Below are 19,906 nucleotides of genomic sequence, written 5' to 3' on the forward strand. Positions count from 1 at the left end.
AGGCTCTTAGGAGCCTTAAACAAAAGATTACAGGTAGTGACCATAACCATTCAAATACAAATATAAAAGTTAACAACCGTTCATACTGAGATGGTCGACGAGTTCGGACACTCACAAAAAATATGTGTTTGTCCCACGAAGGCTACCGACGCCATGGCCAACTCCTCATTCCCTCTCCACCAACGGCTAGGCCAATGACACAAATTAGCAGTTTGATGACCGTGTGTTGGTGTGGATGATGACACTCGGGACGCTCTTGTGTGTGTGGGGTGGGTAGTGGGAACCAAGCACGAGAGTTAAGACTAATCAGCTCCTATGGACTCCACTCCCCCTTCGTCCTCACCTCGTGCCTCGTCACCTTGCCTCTCCACTCCCTCTACCTTCACCGCTCCTCTTCTCAGCCGCACTCCACTCAGCATGCCTTGCCCCTCAACTCTCCCTCCCCTTCCCTCCTCATCTTATACTCCCTGAGGTCGGCAGCGGCCGAACATTCTAGACCTCCACGTCGACCTCTTCCGAACCTTCTAGCTTACAATATTCTAGCTTACCTTAATCGCTCCATTCGATTCATCCCAACCAATCCAAATTGAGAAATAAACCTAATAAATTATTCAGCTCGAGTGATGCCAACAACAATTCACAATTCAAGGAGCTGTTAACACCATGGCTCTCGGCGAGCTCCAGCTTTGTCCCGACGTCTTCCTTCCATTGCTCTCCAAGCTCATCGGTGAAGCTAAGCATCTCCAAAACAATCCTCCCGAACTCATCCCCAAAGAAGATCGCGCTGTTCGCCATGTCCTCGACGTCTTGCAGCCCTTTAGCGTCGAGGAAGGCGGTCCCTTGATCTTGCAGCACATCAGCTATGCCGAAGGTCGAGGAAACCTCATAATTGAATATCCTGGTACCCAGGACGGAAAGATTTTGTCTTTCGTGGGTTGTCACATGGACGTTGTTACCGCCAATCCCGAGGATTGGGTGAGTCTCCGATCAACATCTACTTCTATCTTTCAATGAATATCAGATCCGGTCGAGAAGTAAGTTTTGTGAAGTGAGCAGATAGGAAACTCGAGTGACGATAACTTCAAACTTGACGCGTACAATCTAGCTGGACCCTGCTTTGTCTTCTCTGTTTCTTAATAAGCAGAACACATTTGCCAATCATGCAGATCTACACATTTACCAGTCTTTAGGACCAGGCTCTTTAACAAAGCGAAATACGGGCTGCTTTACAAATGAGTTTTGAAAGCCACGCGTACTATATGTTTTGGAGTGAGCTATTGTAAAACTGCCTGTTTCCTCCTTGCGACTAGTGCCTCACAATAAATGAACCACTACAGAACTAAGTGTAGGCCATCTCCTGGTGGTTCTAGTGATGCCCTATAGGCCATGGTATGTGCCTTGTAGGCATAAATATAGGCACTTGTAGTGTTAAGTGCCTTTTAGGCCACATAGGACACTTAGTTCTATGTGACACCTAGGACACTTAGTCCTAGGTCTAGGTACAAGTACCTTGTACTCTCTATTTTTTATTATTCTAGTTTTGACGTGATGGCTAATCCATCGACTTTTTTGCAACTTGCACTCTCTCTTTTCAAATGTATCAGAGCCACGTTTTGACTCGTCTCCTGCTCCTAGATTTGTACTAGCTCTCCTCAGCCTACTTGCTTCTCCATTTGTATAGTCCGTACGATTGTACGGACTCCCGTACACACAGTACGCCCGTTGTACAAACTGCTTCGCACTAAGTTCTGTACTGCATTTCGTACATGCGCCGCCGTACAAACGTACACTATGCTTTGTATTGAGCTTCGTACAGTTGTACTTGCATCGTCGTACAGCCACGTGTGAAAATCTATCGTACAAAATTAAAGACTACATGTGATTCTGTACACCAGGCTTCCATACAACATAAGTTTTGCGCCGTACATCTTCAGTACAGTCGTACATAAGGTCTCGTACTTGCTCCATACAGCTTTCGTACAGTCGTACACGTTGCTTCGTACTGGTTTTTGTACAGTCATGTGTGTTTCATATTGTCACGTACCTCCTCTGTTCGTACAGCTCGTACCTTACAGGACATTCTCAAACTTTGGGGCTTTTGAGAGCTTTTGCTGTCCTTACCTTCCTTTCACTGTTTGAAGTATTATCAAGCTATTTCAAGAGTTTGGAAAGCCTCCCTCTTGAGGTCTATACATTGGGACAATTGCACTTTTGCAGTCACCTTGTGGACAACAAGTCCTAATTTTGCAGTTGCAAGCCTTGAGGCTACCTTTCTGCAATTTCTTGTTTGATTGCAATACATTGGGTCAGATTGGAGGACATTGAATCACTTTTGCAGGACATTGAGTCTTTTCTGCAGAACATTGAGTCATATTTTTATACATTGGGTCACATTTGCAAAAATCTCAGCAAAATTTGGCGCTCTTCTGCATTTGCCCTCTTTTTGGCCTATTTGCCCTCATTAATTTTGGGGCTTTTGCCAGATTTGCTGTTTTTGCAGTGAACATTGCCTGCCACAGTCACATTTGGGTCAGATGTGCATTTGCCCTTTGATTTGGGTTGGAAATTTGCAGATATTTGCTGTCATTTTTGGACAGCCAGCTTTTGCAATGATAGCCTTGAGGCTTTTGGGTTTTCAGGTCTCTTTCAGGGTATCACATTTGCTATGGCTGGGAACAATCAAGATCTATTTGGTGTTCTTCGTGAAGATGATAAGTTGGATGGCACCAACTATCCAATGTGGTCTTATCTCATGAAACATATTCTTGTTGCAAGGCATTTGTGGAATATTGTTTCTGGGGTTGATCTGAGGCCAGCCAATGCTACAGTGATTGCCTCTACTGCTGGTCCCTCTGCAGGGGGTACTCCTCCTGATGCCTCATCTTCTAGCACTCCTGCTGCTGCTCTTCCAACTCAGGAACAGTCAAGATGGGATGCAAGAGATGCAAATGCACATTCATGCATTGCTTTATCATGCAAGAGAATCATTATTCCACACATCCGGTCTTGCAGGACAGCAAAGGATGCTTGGGATAAATTGGCTCTCTCTATCAGATTCGCAATGAAGCACGCGTTGCATATATGAGAAGGCAATTACAGGAAGTCAGCATGAATGAAGGTGACTCTATGGATGCATACCTGACAAAGGTCAAGGACCTCATGGAACAACTTGCCAACATTGATGAGATGGTGCCAAATTCACAGCTTGTTAGTACCACATTGAATGGATTGCCACATACATATCAAGGGTTTGCTACAACCCTTCGATTAGTGGCCATGGGTAATCCAGACCACTATTCTTTTGATCAGCTAGTTACTTTGCTTTTGCAGGAAGAGCACAGTAGAGCTAATAGACAAGCCATTATTCCTGATCATGCATTTGCTTCACAGCGGACAGGAAGAGGCAAGGCTTCCAAGCCTATGGGCAAGCCAAAATCTGCGCATAGCAGCTGCAATTCCTCCCACGCATCTAAAAATACAGCAGATAAGTCAAAGAAGAAAAGATGCAACTATTGTTGCAAGCGTGGACATGACATTTCAGAATGCAGGAAGCGCATTGCTTCGAAGAAAAAGAAAGCAGGATTGACAGTTAATGCCATTTGCTTCACAGCGGACAGGAAGAGGCAAGGCTTCCAAGCCTATGGGCAAGCCAAAATCTGCGCATAGCAGCTGCAATTCCTCCCACGCATCTAAAAATACAGCAGATAAGTCAAAGAAGAAAAGATGCAACTATTGTTGCAAGCGTGGACATGACATTTCAGAATGCAGGAAGCGCATTGCTTCGAAGAAAAAGAAAGCAGGATTGACAGTTAATGCCTCTCATGCTATTAAATTAGGATCCATCGGCTTTCTGTAATCCACCATTGCTACATCAAGTTTAACCTTATTGTCCTCAAAGTAATGAAGCTCTATGCTGTAAAAGGAATCGGAGATGTGCAGCTCACATCTATTTCAAGTCATCCTGTCACTTTGACAAAATGTTCTCTTTGTGCCTGGAATTGAAGTCAACTTGATCTCAATTTCAGCAATTGCTACTTCAGGTTTCAGAGTGATTTTTGATGGCTACAAATGCCTAGTTTATGATCTTCGTGATGACAATGCCATAGTTCTCACTGGCACTTTGCAAAAAGGGCTTTATCACCTTGATCATCACTCAGCTGCACTTTCTATTGAAGCATTGGCTATTTCAGATTTACAGCTTGCTGAAACTCATCTTTGGCATGAGAGAATGGGCCATCTCAATCATAGAGCTCTTGCAAAGCTACATTCACAGTAGATGGCAAATGATGTACCTCAAACTCACACAGTTTCCAAACATGTGTGTGAGGGTTGTCTTTTGGGTAAGATGCATCGGTTTCCTTTTCAAAAGAATTGTCTAACACTCTCACAAAGGAAATTACAGCTAGTGCACAATGATGTCTGTGGCCCAATGAGGACAAATGCCATTGGAGGGTACAAATATTTCATGACTCTCATTGACGATTTCACAAGATATTGCTGGGTGTATCCTTTAAAAGCCAAATCTGAAGTTTTCTTATGCTTTCAGAGGTGGCTGAATATGGTTGAGAATGAATCAGGATGCAAGCTTGTCACCCTCAACACAGATAAGGGGGGAGAGTATATGTCTAAGGAGTTTGATGCATTTTTGTCTTCACGGGGCATTATTCACTCATGCACTACTCCTTACACTCCTCAGCAGAATCCTGTTTCTGAAAGGAAAAACAGGTCCACAATGGAGATGGCCAGATGCATGCTTAAGGCCAAGTCTTTGCCCAATAAATTTTGGCTTGATGCAGTGATGTGTGCCAACTATGTGCTCAATAGATCACTTGCACGGGCATTGAAGACTGTTACACCTTATGAAGCATGGAAAGGCAAGAAGCCTTCACTTTCACACATGAGAGTTTTTGGGTCTCTTGCATATGTTCATGTACCATCTCAGCTGAGACATAAGCTTGATGACAAGGCAATCAAATGCATATTTATTGGTTACAGCCAGGAGAGCAAAGGGTATCGGTTATATCAACCAAATACTGGGAAGATTATTGTCAGTAGAGATGTAATCTTTGCTGAACATTCAGCTTCTCCTCTTGTGGACTGCAAAGCTAAGTCAGATGTTGACATGTTTGATGCCTTTGAATCTTGGTTACCTCTGCCATCCTCAGAAGAGGACTTTGACCAGCAACATGAGCCTCCTGCAGGCCAGGAGGCCCTCCACCAAGCAATAATCAGCCACTACCCCATGCTGATTTGCAGGTTTCTCTTCCAGCACAAAATGATCCCACTATTCATGATGCTTCTTGATACATTGAGGGACAGCAAACAAGATCAGCCTTTTGCTGCCCGGACAAGATCGGGGAATAGACAGCATGGTCACTTTCTTGAGTGTGCACTCCTTGCTACAGCTTGCAATGAAGAGCCTCTGTGCCATAAAGATGCTTTTGACAGCAAAGAGTGGATGGATGCAATGAGGGCATTGCTAAAAATGACACATGGGAATTAGTAGATCTCCCTCCCGGCAAGCATGCCATTGGAACCCGGTGGGTCTACAAATTAAAAAGGAAATATGATGACAGCATAGATCGATACAAAGCCCGTCTTGTTGCAAAAGGGTATGCCCAACAACAAGGCATTGACTTTGAGGAGACATTTGCTCCTACATCCATGATTACTACCATTAGATGTGTCATTGCCATTGCAGCCCATCATCATCGGCAAGTGCACCAACTTGACATCAATACTGCTTTTCTTCATGGGGATCTACAGGAAGAAGTATATGTCACACAACCTCCTGGCTTTGAGGTTGTTAATTCTGAAAATAAGGTATGCTGGCTTAGAAAATCCCTTTAGGGTTTGAAGCATGCACCTAGGGCATGGTATGCCAAAATTCATGCACACTTACTATCCCTTGGTTTTCAGAATAGCCCCATAGAAGCCACTCTTTATGTCCGTGGGAGTGGCTGATTTTTTAGTGCTGATTTTATATGTGGATGATATGCTCATTACGGGCCCAGATACTCAGCAAATTGCAGCTTTCAAGGCTGATTTGCAGCAGATTTTTGACATGTCAGACATGGGACAGCTCCATTATTATTTGGGCATTCAGTTTGCTCATGTTGAGGGGTATCATGATGTCTCAGTCCAAGTATATTGGACAGCTCTTTGATCGTTTTCAGTTCGAGGATTGCAAGCCAATCTCTACTCCAGTGGACCCTGGCTTCAAATTCTCAGCTCATGATGGGAGCCCACCATGTGATATCACTCTTTATTAGCAAGCTGTTGGATGCCTTATTTATTTATGTCACACCAGACCTGACTTACAATATGCAGTATCTCAGCTCAGCAGATTCATGCACATTCCCAGTTCACTGCATTGGCAGGCAGTGAAGAGAGTCTTCAGATATCTCAGAGGCACTCAGGATTTAGCCCTCTTCTATGGTGTTCAGGGTTCACTTACCATGCATGCTTACATGGATAGTGACTGGGCAGGATGTTCTGACACTAGAGTGTCACATACTGGCAATTGCTTTTTGCTTGGCAATTCATGTATCTCTTGGCTCAGCAAGAAGCAACAAACGGTTGCCACATCTAGCTGTGAGGCTGAGTACAGGGCAGCTTTCACCGCTATAGTAGAGTGTGTTTGGCTTCGACAATTACTTATAGATCTTGGTATTTGCCAGACATCCTCCACTATTGTCTACACTGACAGCTAGAGTGCTTTGGCCATTGCGCGTAACCCAGTGTTTCATGCGCGTACCAAGCATATTGAAGCTCACTATCATTATGTTTGGGAGCGGTTGTCAGCAGGAGACATAGAGTTGTCCTATCTTCCCACAAAGGACAACATAGCAAATATGTTTACAAAGGCACTTCCTCGTCCCAAGTTCGAAGTCTTCCGACAGGCTTTACACTTGGTTCCGTTTGTTACATGATCTGACATCCCTTGTACATTCATAGGTGGCTATATCCTTTTGGATGAACATGTGTCACCATGACCAGAAAATACCAGGTATTCTGAGACGTTTCCAGAGTACTTCAGCCCATCCCATGGAGGGGGGTTTGTAGGCCATCTCCTGGTGGTTCTAGTGATGCCCTATAGGCCATGGTATGTGCCTTGTAGGCATAAATGTAGGCACTTGTAGTGTTAGTACCTTTTAGGCCACATAGGACACTTAGTCCTATGTGACACCTAGGACACTTAGTCTTAGGTCTAGGTACAAGTACCTTGTACTCTCTATTTTTCATTATTCTAGTTTTGACGTGACGGCTAATCCATCGACTTTTTTGCAACCTGCACTCTCTATTTTCAAACGATCCTTCACTAAGTACTACTGTGTATGAAGCTCAAATGCAATAAAAACACTTAAAGGTCCACATGCTGACAGTCGACATCCCTTCCTGCTTAAAAGCTGAAATCATGATCTATGGCTTGATGAAATGCAGCGATTTGTGCCTTTGTTGTCCTTAACTTGCAATGTCTGCAAACTGGAATAGATCCTCTTTGGAGTGGGTCGCTGTGTGTGTGTGTGAGATCCTGTGCTAGACCTCGTGCTCCCACGCTGCAAACTGCTTGTTTCTCCCTCAGTTTGGCGTCCTCGAGGTTCAGTTTGACGCTCGTTTTGTGTCCGTACGCTTTGTCAGAAAATGCGATTTTTTTTTCATACTGTCAAAAATCCGTATGATTTTGTTCGTACAGCCAAGAAAAATCCATATAGTTTTGTCTGTACAGTCCGTACAATTTTGTTCGTACAATCAAAAAAATCCGTACAGTTTTGCTATCAGGGGATTTTTTTTTTCCGTATTGTTAAAAATCCATACGATTTTGTCCGTACGGCCAGGGAAAATCCGTATAGTTTTGTACGTGCTGTGCTTTCCTCCTTGTAAAGCGTTGTTGCTTCCATGTCTTTTTCTTAACTCGAATGGCGGATTATTCCTATGAGAAAATATTTCACAAAGATAAGTCAGTTTCCAACAAGAAACAAAAACAGGTGATGGATTCAGATGATTTCCTTCATGACTTTGCTGAGGCTCAGCTTGTTTATGAGGTTATGCATAAAGGGTTTGAAGACACCCACAAAGGTTTGAAAGATCCACTTCTCACCACTGGCATTATGGTGGAAGTGGATGATATATTTGATCCAGTTAAGGAGTATGCAACGCATGCCATTATAATTTTCTTCCTAGGACGAATGCCTGCTGCAGCAGATGTTGGGAATCGGTTGACTCGAACCCTAGGTGGTTCTTATGTTAAAAAAGCTTATTATGCAACGAGGGGCTTTTTTGAGATCATCATGGCTGATGAGGAGCACCATCAGGTTTTGCTGGAGCACTCTCCTCTCTTCTATGGCCAGTAGATGGTCCATGTCTTGCTCTGTGTTAAGACGGGCAATCTCCAAATGCAGAGGCCAGGGCCAAACAAATGGCCAGAAAGGCCAAAACTGGCAAATCTCCAAACACATGAACCAGGGCCAAACAAATGGCCAAAAAGGCCATAACTGGCCGACCTGACCGACTAGAACTGGCCGACCAGATGGGTCAAGCCTATAAAAGGCAGTAGCCCCCTGGCTACTCACTCACCTCTTGTTGGAACAGGTTGCTGCACACCTGCGCTCCAGCATTTCTGCCTCCTCTGCCTCCACTCCTGCATCCTCTCCAGCATCCTCTGCCTCCACTCCTGCTTCCGCTCCAGCATCTCTGCCTCAGCTCCAGCATCTCTGCCTCCTCTGCTTCAGCTCCAGCATCTTTGCCTCCTCTGTCTCCACTTCATCATCCTCTCCTGCTGCTGCTCCAGATCAGCATTGACCTATTTCTCTACTGCTGTATTATTTCCTCCAGATCTGAAGCAAACCTCTGCTCTTCTAGCAATAGGTTGCTGACCTAGATCTAGTTCAGTTCCAGCTAGTGGAGCTAGTGCAGAGCCCACTTCAGTTGGCTGTTCTGGAGGACTGCTGTTTGCTCCCTCCACAGTTTCTTTCTCAGATATCTCTTATCTTGTATTGAGTTCCTTTGGTGATATATATTTCTCCTTCAGCTATCATTAGTCTTCAAGAGTGGTAAGCGAACTCTGCTCATCTATTGGTTCACCAATCAGTGACAGTTGGGCTGTAGCTCTCACGGTCTCCGATGGAAGCGAGATCTCGGTGAAGGGCTCATTCCTTATCTTACGAGCAGATTGGTAACGCTGATCGAGGGCGTGCTCTTGTATTGTAGCACTGTTCCTCTGGATGGCCTCTGGTAGCTACTCTGTCTACCTTGGAGGGGTTTGGTATCTCGGTTCAATATCTAGGTAAATGCATCCTGCACCTCTTGTTCTTAATACATGGAGTATGGGATCTTCAACCCTTGCTATGTTATCCGCTTCGTGTGTTGGTGCTCTAGGCAAAGTACCATATGTGCATGAAGAGGTGTGTACCCCTTGTGAAGGGTGTGACCCTTGATGAGAGGGTACATTACAATAGGAATGTCTCTTCAATAGAGTGTCTCTTGTGAAGGGTTGTGCGTCTCTTCAACAGAATGTCTCTTGTGAAGGGTTGTGCCTCATAGGAAGTGTCCCGTCGAAAGGGCATACCCTTCCACAAGTCTCCATTCATCAAACCATCCATAAGTCTAAAATATAGAGAAAGGAATACGTCACAGATCGTGACATCCCCTCCCACTTAAAATAAGACCCTGGTGGAGATAATGAACTGATGTAGAAAATATCACGGTAGATTTTGAAAATACTGCTGTAAAATGTCAGGGTACTGCTGTAAGTCTTCATCAGATTGCCAAGTAGCATTGGAGTCGTCCAGATCTCGCCAAAGAACAAGGAATTCCGTGATAAGTTGATGTCCAGTCTCTCACTGTCGATGGTCCAGAATACGCTCAGGAATAAGGAGAACATAATCGTCTTCGATTTCTGGGACATAATCACCTGCAGGAGGAACTGCTTCATCGGCTGGAATGTATGTCTTTAGCCAAGAAATATGAAATGTCGGATGGATTTTACCCCATGATGGTGGTAATTCCATAGTATCGTGGTCGCAACTTAGGAAACACAGACTTAACCGTCTTATAGCGATGTGGGGCTACAAATAATAGCACCATGTCACCAGTGTCAAATCCCAGGTGACGTCTATGTTTGTTGGCAGACCGTTGATACCGCTCTTGCGCTTTTCGCATATGATCCCTGACTTGGAGTAGAATGTCTTGCATTTCTTGAACCAGTTGATCAGCTAGGGCCACTCGATGTTGAAGTACAAAATTCGTTGGTACAATCGGAGTGTGTCCATAAGCTGCTTGAAATGGAGTCATGCTGATGGCACTATGGAAAGAGTTATTATAAGCAAACTCAAGGAGTGGTAGATACTCTTCCCAAGCTGCTAGGCGTGACTGAATATAATGTCGAAGCATTTCTTCCAGAACTTGGTTGACTCTTTCAGTTTGGCCATCTGATTCTGGGTGGTAGGCTGAACTGAGCAGTAGAGTTGTACCCAAAGATTCGAACAGTGAAATCTAAAAGTGACTAGTAAACTTAGGATCTCTGTTGGATATGATATTCTTGGGCAATCCATGGTGTTAGAAGATGTGTTGTATGAAGAGTTTGGCGATGTTCGGAGCCTGTGCACTGCTTTTGCAAGCAACAAAGTGTGCCATTTTGGACAATCGATCAACAATTACCATAATCTGAGTGTTACCTCTGGAGGATCGTGGTAGTGTTGTAATGAAATCCATGGAAATACTTTCCCGCCTTTTAGTTGGAACTGGAAGAGGCTGAAGAAGTCCTGCTGGAAGTCGTCGGCTTGCTTTCATTTGTTGACAAGATAAGCAAGATGTAACCATTTTGATGACGTTGCTTTTCATATGAGGCCAGTAGTATGTTGCACTGAGTAACCTATAAGTCTTGTTGATGCTTGGATGGGCAGCATAAGGAACTACATGATGCTCTTTTAACAAAATACGTCAAACAGTCTTGTCATGTGGTACACAGACGCGATCTTGATAACACACAAGGTCATCCGTATAAGAATAGGATGAGAAAATCTTCTGTTCGGAAGTTGAAGGTTGATCTTTTGAAAGAACTTGTACTGCTGTGCCGAAGTCTTTATCATTGAAATACTTCCCTTTGAATGAATTCGGAACATCCACAGATAATGTAGAGATTACCATAAGTGATGCTAGAGTTAACCTGTTGAGAGAATTTGCAACTACATTGCGTAGTCCTGGAATGTACTCAATGGTCATGTGAAAGTTGGCCAGAAACTCAACCCAGCGTGCTTGTCGAGCGTTCATGACTGGCTGAGTAAAGATATACTTAAGAGAGTGATGGTCTGTCTTAACCACCGAGTCGGCTCCCATGAGTTAATGTTTCCAAGAGCGATAAGCATGTACAACGGCAAGAAACTACTTATCATAAACCGGGTATCGGGTTTGGATATCAGAATTTTTATGGCTGTCAAAAGCAATAACTCGCCTTCTTGCATCAAGACTGCTCCTGTAGCGATGTCGGAAGCGTCGGTCATGACCTCAAATGGAAGGTTTGGGTCAGCAATAGCCATAACTGGTGTGGTAGTGAGTGCTTTCTTGAGTTGTTGGAAACTATACTCTGTTTCGGGAAGCCATTGAAAAACTGCTGTGCTTTTCAATGATTCGGACATAGGAGCTGCGATTTCGGAAAACTGATAGACCTTTGTATGGTAGAAGTTTGCCAATGTGAGAAAAGAGCGGACATCATGAACATTCTTAAGAGTAGGCCAGTTTCAGATTACCTCGACCTTCTTGGGATCCACAGAGATGCCTTCAGCTGAAATAACATGTCCCAAATATTCGAGTTGGGTCCTGAAGAACTCACTCTTCTCAATGTTGATGTAGAGAGAATTTGCGCGGAGAACTGCAAAAACTTGGTGAAGATGTTGTTTGTGCTCATGTAGCGATTTGCTGAAAACGAGGATGTCATCGAGGTAAACGATGATGAACTTATCGAGGAAAGGCCTGAAGATGTCGTTCATTAGTGTCATGAATGTGGCCGGGGCATTGTTTAACCCAAAAGGCATGACCAAACATTCATAGTGTCCATACTTTGTTCAAAGAGCTGTCTTGTACTCATCGCCTTCTCGTATGCGAATTTGATGATAACTTGAACGAAGATCAATCTTTGAGAATTGTGTTGCGTGTAGAAGTTGATCATCGATGCGAGGCAATGGATACTTGTTTTTTATAGTGAGCTTGTTAAGGGCTCAGTAGTCGATGCAGAGGCGCATTGACTTATTCTTTTTTTTCCACAAGTAGTACAGGAGATCCGAAAGGGCTGCGACTGGGCTGAATGTGACCTTTGTCGAGTAGTTCGGTCACCTGTCTTTGGATTTCTTCATTTTGAGTGTAAGAAACCCGATAAGGAGGTTTCGACGGTGGATTACTGCCGGGAATAAGTTCAACCATCAATCTCCAGCACGAATGTGGTGAACTGAGAGATGTAGGAAGACAGGGAGCTTGTTTGCTCCAATTGTCGGAGTTTTGTATGTGCTTGAAAGTCCGCATTGGCAGGTATGAACTGCTTACGGAGCACGTGTTCAAAACGTTCCCAGGTTAACACACTTTTGCCGTCCTTTAAGCGTCTTTGCCACCATAGGAAATCTGTATCCTTGAGGAGGGAGGCTGCTAAGGCAATCTTTTTGCCTTCAGTGAGGTGAACAGTATCAGGTACATGCGCAATTTTGTGAGCCATTGGTCAACTGTTCGGCGATTTCGTTGGCCAGTGTAGGCTTCCAGAAGTTTAATGTCAAGTTTTTTAGTTTTGGAAGCTTGGAGTAAACGGTAGAGGGCACGGAGTTCAGTGTTTTCTACCTCTGGTGGGAAGGAGTCCACATAGTTGTCTGGTTGCGTCACGTCATCCTCTGTATGTGTGGTACTACGAGAATCTTGGAGTTGTTGGACTTTCTGGACCAAGTTGGAGATGCTGTCCTGAAGCTGGGAAATTTGAAGTTGAAGTAGTGCTTCGCCTTGTAAGTTGACTTCAGGGGTCTTTTTTGGACTTGAGTCGCTTATTTCTGGAGAGGCTGCACGCGAGCGTTGCGACATATTTTGAGGTCCCCGTGAGAAAAGCACGAACCTGCGCTCTAGTGTGTACCATTCCTGGAAGAAGATTCGGGCTGCTCCCTGAGATTGCTCATGTTGGAGGGGGCAGGCGATGAGGCAGGATGGAACCACCCGTGGAAATCTGGTAAAGGAGGTCCCGTCTGAGGTAACACTGGTGATGCCGAAATGGGTGTTACTACTCATGAGAGTACAGGAGTAGGTTACAGAGTCCACGGATCTGAGAAGGGATAAGGAGCTGCTGTCGGAAGTGGAGGATATCCAGGAGGAGTGCCTTCAGAGTGTAAATACTGTCTTGGGGGAGGGTACAACCTGTATAGGAGGATATCTGGGAGCTGAAGGAGGTGGAGAGTACCCTGGAGATGCTGAAGTTGAGGGGTAAAAATCTCTCCAAAGATGGACAGCAAACTCGTGAGGAATATTGGGTTGTGGGTATCTTCGTGTCTTGTGGAACACAACCTGGACTGTGCTGAGGAAGTAATGTAACTAAGGTGCCTCACGCAGAAGGTATAGGATGTGGTCCAAATCACTAGGAGGGCACGTGACACAGAAGACCCACGATGCCAAAGCTCCGAAATGGGCTGGTTGTGCAACCTGAACACGATATTGTGTGGTAGATGATGCCTTAGATGTCCTTGAAGGGACAGGTGAATTACCAGGGGTTTCCATGCTTTAAGGAAGCGTCTTTCATTTGCTGTAATTTGATAATAAGCGTCAAATGACAACATGAAAGAGAATCCTTAGAAGTAGAATGGAAAGAGTCCACCTGGCATAGATTTAATCTGCCAATTAGTTGCGTAGAAAAGACCTGCAGATCACAGTCCAAAGGTCCATGTTGCAGTCCTTGCAAATCGACGTGGCTGTGTGAACCAGAAATAGGTGCCTGGTAGACTGTCGAGGCAGATAGAGGCGTTGGCAGAGGCTGGGTGCAGAAAAGGCAGATTTCCTGTGCTGATTTCAGAGAAAAAGTGCCTGTGGGGTGCGAGGAGCAGATGCCGGCCTGGCTGGTCAGGATTGGAAGGTAGCAATAGGGCGCGTTTCACAGGCTGTCTGCATCGCGATAGAGGGGCTGAACCACTGCTGAGCAAAGGCAGGTATGGTGGCTGGCGAAAAAAAGGAGGGGGGGGGGGGGCGGGCAGGCTGCATATGGCGAAACAGGCTGCTGGCTACCAAGGGCTGATTCGCGGCAGCATGGGGAGGGGATCTGGCGCTGATCTAGCGCTGCAGGACCGGCAGGAACCCAGGGCAGCAAACCGGCGGGGGGGGTCTGCATATGGCGTGGAGACATGGCGGATCCTGCGTGACCAAAATCCGTACGGTCAAGGGAGGCGAGCTTGCGTGATAGAAATCCGTACGGGCGTCAAATGGATCGTCCTTTTTCGTTTGTGGCTGCCTAGGTTGGGTGGTTGCCAAAAATTAAAGTGTGGGTTTAATTAACCCATGGGTAGTCTAGGGTAAGACCTAAGGTATGGGGCTGGGTTTTCCTTTTTAGCCCCTCTAGGTACCCTTTTTATAAGGTTCTTGGTGCCAAAAGGTGTGCCTATTCGAAGGGGTGTGACCCTTGGAGTAGGTGTACCTTTTCACGAAGGGGTGTGTCTCTGTTTTTAAAAGGGGTGTCCTGTGTCCTTTTTTCCACGATGGGGTGTGTCCCTTGGGTGAGGAGTCAAAACTCTTCATCAAAAGGTGTGTCCGATGGTGGAAAAGGTGCGTCCCTTGGTTTTGGGACAGCCCAAGCACATGAAAAGACACGATTTTTGTCGTGTCCATTCACATCAACTCGTGATGTGTGGGAGATGGAGAGGCCATTGATGACTTTAGGCAGGGTTGGCGCTAAAAATTTTTACGCTCATTCTCTCCATCTCTTCCATGCACAACATGCACAGATATCCTTCTAGCGGAAAGAAATGTATCAGATTGGCGCTAGAAGGTGGGGGGCATTTCCTACAGGCAGGAGCAAAATTTTGCTCTGATACCACTGTAAGAAATCCTAGATTTACTATATTTAGAAATGTGCTAAGGAACAGAAAGGAGACTGAAATAGCAGAGAACAAGGAATATTTGTATTGCTTGAGTGTCTGTAGTATCTGTAGTGTGTCATCCATACAATTGGGCCTCTCTTATATAGAGAGTGAAGAGTCACACATGAAAAGGTGTGTACTCCAAAGTGTATGTGCATGAAGAGGTGTGTACCCCTTGTGAAGGGTGTGACCCTTGATGAGAGGGTACATTACAATAGGAATGTCTCTTCAATAGAGTGTCTCTTGTGAAGGGTTGTGCGTCTCTTCAATAGAATGTCTCTTGTGAAGGGTTGTGCCTCATAGGAAGTGTCCTGTCAAAAGGGCATACCCTTCCACAAGTGTCCATTCCTCAAACCATCCATAAGTCTAAAATATAGAGAAAGAAATACGTCACAGATCGTGACACGACCTTTTCCTTCTCGGACTTGGAGTGGTGCATCCTCTCATGGGAAAACACCTGCTGAAAACTCTGGTGTTGGATTGACCTGGGCTGCTGTGGCTGCAAATCGGACCTTGTTTCCTGAAGAAGAAGTTGCTGCACTTTTGTCCTCTCCTCAGGCTGATGCTTCATCCCAGGGCAGAGGCCCGGACATTGAGGTGGAAATGCAGACGTAGACAACCCGTTAGTTGGTGTACACACCTGTCCCATAACTGTAAATATGCTTGATTATCTGAAGTGTGTTACTCTCAATGTACAGGGAATGTGTAATGGTCGCAAATGGAAACTGGTCTAGATGTATATCAGGCAATTGCAGCGTGATATAGTTGCTTTGCAAGAGCATAATCAGCATATGTATGCGGGTTAGATAGGCCATTGTGCTGGTTATGATATCTTCTATGTTGGAGAGCATTCCTTTTCTGGTGTGGCTTTTTTGGTAAAGCACAACCTTCAACCTGTTGTGGCTCTCAATGATCGCCATGGTACATGGATTATTGTTCAATGCCTTGTTCAAGGGAAATTTTTTGAATTTGCATCGGTTTATGCCCCCTATGTAAGAAATCCTAGATTTTATATATTTAGAAATGTGCTAAGGAACAGAAAGGAGACTGAAATAGCAGAGAACAAGGAATAATTGTATTGCGTGAGTGTCTGTAGTATGTGTAGTGTGTCATCCATACAATTGGGCCTCTCTTATATAGAGAGTGAAAAGTCACACATGAAAAGGTGTGTACTCCAAAGTGTATGTGCATGAAGAGGTGTGTACCCCTTGTGAAGGGTGTGACCCTTGATGAGAGGGTACATTACAATAGGAGTGTCTCTTCAATAGAATGTCTCTTGTGAAAGGTCGTGCCTTATAGGAAGTGTCCCGTCGAAAGGGCATACCCTTCCACAAGTGTCCATTCATCAAACCATCCATAAGTCTAAGGTATAGAGAAAGGAACACGTCACAGATCGTGACATCCCCTACCACTCAAAATAAGACCCTGGTGGAGATAATGAACTGATGTAGAAAATATCACGGTAAATTCTAAAAATACTGCTGTAAAATGTCAGGGTACTGCTGTAAGTCTTCATTAGATTGCCAAGTAGCGTCGGAGTTGTCCAGATCTTGCCAAAGAACAAGGAATTCCGTGATAAGTCGATGTCGAGTCTCTCGCTGTCGATGGTCCAGAATACGCTCAGGAATAAGGAGAACATAATCGTCTTCGATTTTTGGGACATAATCACCTGCAGGAGGAGCGACTTCATCGCCTGGAATGTACGTCTTTAGCCAAGAAATATAAAACGTTGGATGGATTTTACCCCATGATGGTGGTAATTCCAATTTGTAACTTAAAGGTGAATTTTTCTTGATGATCCGGAAAGGTCCATAGTATCTTGGTCGCAACTTAGGAAACACAGACTTAACCGTCTTATAGCGATGTGGGGCTACAAATAGTAGCACCATGTCACTAATGTCAAATTCCAGGTGACGTCTATGTTTGTTGGCAGACCGTTGATACCGCTCTTGCGCTTTTCGCATATGATCCCTGACTTGGAGTAGAATGTCTTGCATTTTTTGAACCAGTTGATCAGCTAGGGCCACTCGATGTTGAAGTACAAAATTTGTTGGTACAATCGGAGTGTGTCCATAAGCTGCTTGAAATGGAGTCATGCTGATGGCACTATGGAAAGAGTTATTATAAGCAAACTCAAGGAGTGGTAGATACTCTTCCCAAGCTGCTAGGCGTGATTGAATATAATGTCGAAGCATTTCTTATAGAACCTGGTTGACTCTTTCAGTCTGGCCATCTGATTCTGGGTGATAGGCTGAACTAAACAGTAGAGTTGTACCCAAAGATTCGAACAGTGAAATCCAAAAGTGACTGGTAAACTTAGGATCTCTGTCGGATATGATATTCTTGGGCAATCCATGGTGTCGGAAGATGTGTTGTATGAAGAGTTTGGCGATGTCCGGAGCCTGTGCACTGCTTTTGCAAGCAACAAAGTGTGCCATTTTGGACAATCGATCAACAATTACCATAATCTGAGTATTATCTCTGGCATCATTAATAACAGTAAGTGTAATATTTCCAAGCCAAAGAATTGCTGCCAGCACGGTAAAGATAGATTTTTGTTCCTCTTTGGTGATTCCCAGCGTAAACATTGCATCCTGCATCAAAAAACTGCAAATCTCAGAGATTTCAACACACACTGTATTTTTCCCTATGTTTTAACAGAAAGAGGGTAAAAGTATCCTACTCCACAAAGTTCAGAAGTGTTGCTCACAAGCACTGAATGAAACTGAACACTGTAATCAATGTCGTCAATGCCAATACACCCACTCTGGTTCAAATATTTGAACTCTTTTGCAGGCCTAAGGTTCAAAGACTCTGCATCATAGACAGAATGTCACTAAGTGCGATGCACCAAAAGTCAGAAACAATCTGCAAGTTTTAAGTTGCAAAAAAACAGAACTCATCTTTACCTCTCAAAGAAGGATCCGCTCCCTCTAGCATCAGCTATGGTAATCTCTACACTATCTGTGGATGTTCCGAATTCATTCAAAGGGAAGTATTTCAAGGATAAAGACTTCGGCACAGCAGTACAAGTTCTTTCAAAAGATCAACCTTTGACTTCAAAACATAAGATTTTCTCATCCTATTCTTATACGGACGACCTTCTGTATTATCAAGATCGCGTCTGTGTACCACATGACAAGGATGTTCGACGTCTTTTGTTAAAAGAGCATCATGTAGTTCCTTATGGTAACCATCCAAGCATCAACAAGACTTATAGGTTACTATTGCAACATACTACTGGCCTCAGAGGAAAAGCAATGTCATCAAAATGGTTACATCTTGCTTATCTTGTCAACAAATGAAAGCAAGCCGACGACTTCCAGCAGGACTTCTTCAGCCTCTTCCAGTTTCCTGCTGAGAGAATTTGCAACTACATTGCGTAGTCCTGGAATGTACTCAATGGTCATGTGAAAGCTGGCCAGAAACTCAACCCAGCGTGCTTGTCGAGCGTTCATGACTGGCTGAGTAAAGATATACTTTAGAGAGTGATGGTCTGTCTTGACCACCGAGTCGGCTCCCATGAGATAATGTTTCCAAGAGCGATAAGCATGTACAACGGCAAGAAACTCCTTATCATAAACCAGGTATCGGGTTTGGATATCAGAATGTTTATGGCTGTCAAAAGCAATAACTCTGCCTTCTTGCATCAAGACTGCTACTGTAGCGATGTCGGAAGCGTCGGTCATGACCTCAAATGGAAGGTTTGGCTCAGCAATAGCCATAACTGGTGTGGTAGTGAATGCTTGCTTGAGTTGTTGGAAACTATACTCTGTTTCGGGAAGCCACTGAAAAACTGCTGTGCTTTTTAATAATTCGGACATAGGAGCTGCGATTTCGAAAAACTGATAGACCTTTGTATGGTAGAAGTTTGCCAATGCGAGAAAAGAGCGGACATCATGAACATTCTTAGGAGTAGGCCAGTTTCGGATTACCTCGACCTTCTTGGGATCCACAGAGATGCCTTGAGCTGAAATAACATGTCCCAAATATTCGAGTTGGGTCTTTAAGAACTCGCTCTTCTCAATGTTGATGTAGAGAGAATTTGTGCGGAGAACTTCAAAAACTTGGTGAAGATGTTGTTTGTGCTCATGTAGGGATCTGCTGAAAACGAGGATGTCAGCGTGGTAAACGATGACGAACTTATCGAGGAAAGGCCTGAAGATGTCGTTCATTAGTGTCATGAATGTGGCCGGGGCATTGTTTAACCCAAAAGGCATGACCAAACATTCATAGTGTCCATACTTTGTTCGAAAAGCTGTCTTGTACTCATCGCCTTCTCGTATGCGAATTTGATGATAACCTGAACGAAGATCAATCTTTGAGAATTGTGTTGCGTGTAGAAGTTGATCGAAGAGGTCATCGATGCGAGGCAATGGAAACTTGTTTTTTATAGTGGGCTTGTTGAGGGCTCGGTAGTCGATGCAGAGGCACATTGACTTATTCTTTTTTTCCACAAGTAGTACAGGAAATCCGAAAGGGCTGCGACTGGGCCGAATGTGACCTTTGTTGAGTAGTTCGGTCACCTGTCTTTGGATTTCTTCATTTTGAGTGTAAGAAACCCGATAAGGAGGTTTCGACGGTGGATTACTGCCGGGAATAAGTTTGATTGGGTGATCCACTGTGCGTCGAGGTGGTGACTGCTTTGGCAATTCCTGTGGAAAAATATCCAGGTAGGGCTGGAAAAAAGGGTTGGTTGAGGTATTCAGAAATGGCACGCGGGATTGCACTAGCTGGAAAATTCTAGGAAATGCATAACGACCTGAGGAGAATGAATGGGAATCTATTGCTTGGCATGAGCGTCAACAACAGATGAA

General features: G+C 44.5%; 1 protein-coding gene across 1 annotated transcript in view; it reads left to right on the forward strand.

The window, feature by feature from the left end:
- The first annotated feature begins 347 nt into the window (after window positions 1-347).
- The window catches only part of LOC147904789 (Peptidase M20/M25/M40 family protein), a 106,910-nt gene continuing 87,351 nt past the window's right edge, over window positions 348-19,906 (forward strand). Inside the window, exon 1 of the mRNA XM_087395480.1 lies at window positions 348-975. Coding sequence (XP_087251606.1) covers window positions 664-975 — 312 coding nt within the window. The 5' untranslated portion in view covers window positions 348-663. The remainder of the gene's footprint in view (window positions 976-19,906) is intronic.

Source organism: Dipteris shenzhenensis, chromosome 2 (assembly GCF_047967505.1).
Source record: "Dipteris shenzhenensis isolate YYH24624 ecotype China chromosome 2, Dip_SZ_1.0, whole genome shotgun sequence".
NCBI classification, from domain to species: domain Eukaryota; kingdom Viridiplantae; phylum Streptophyta; class Polypodiopsida; order Gleicheniales; family Dipteridaceae; genus Dipteris; species Dipteris shenzhenensis.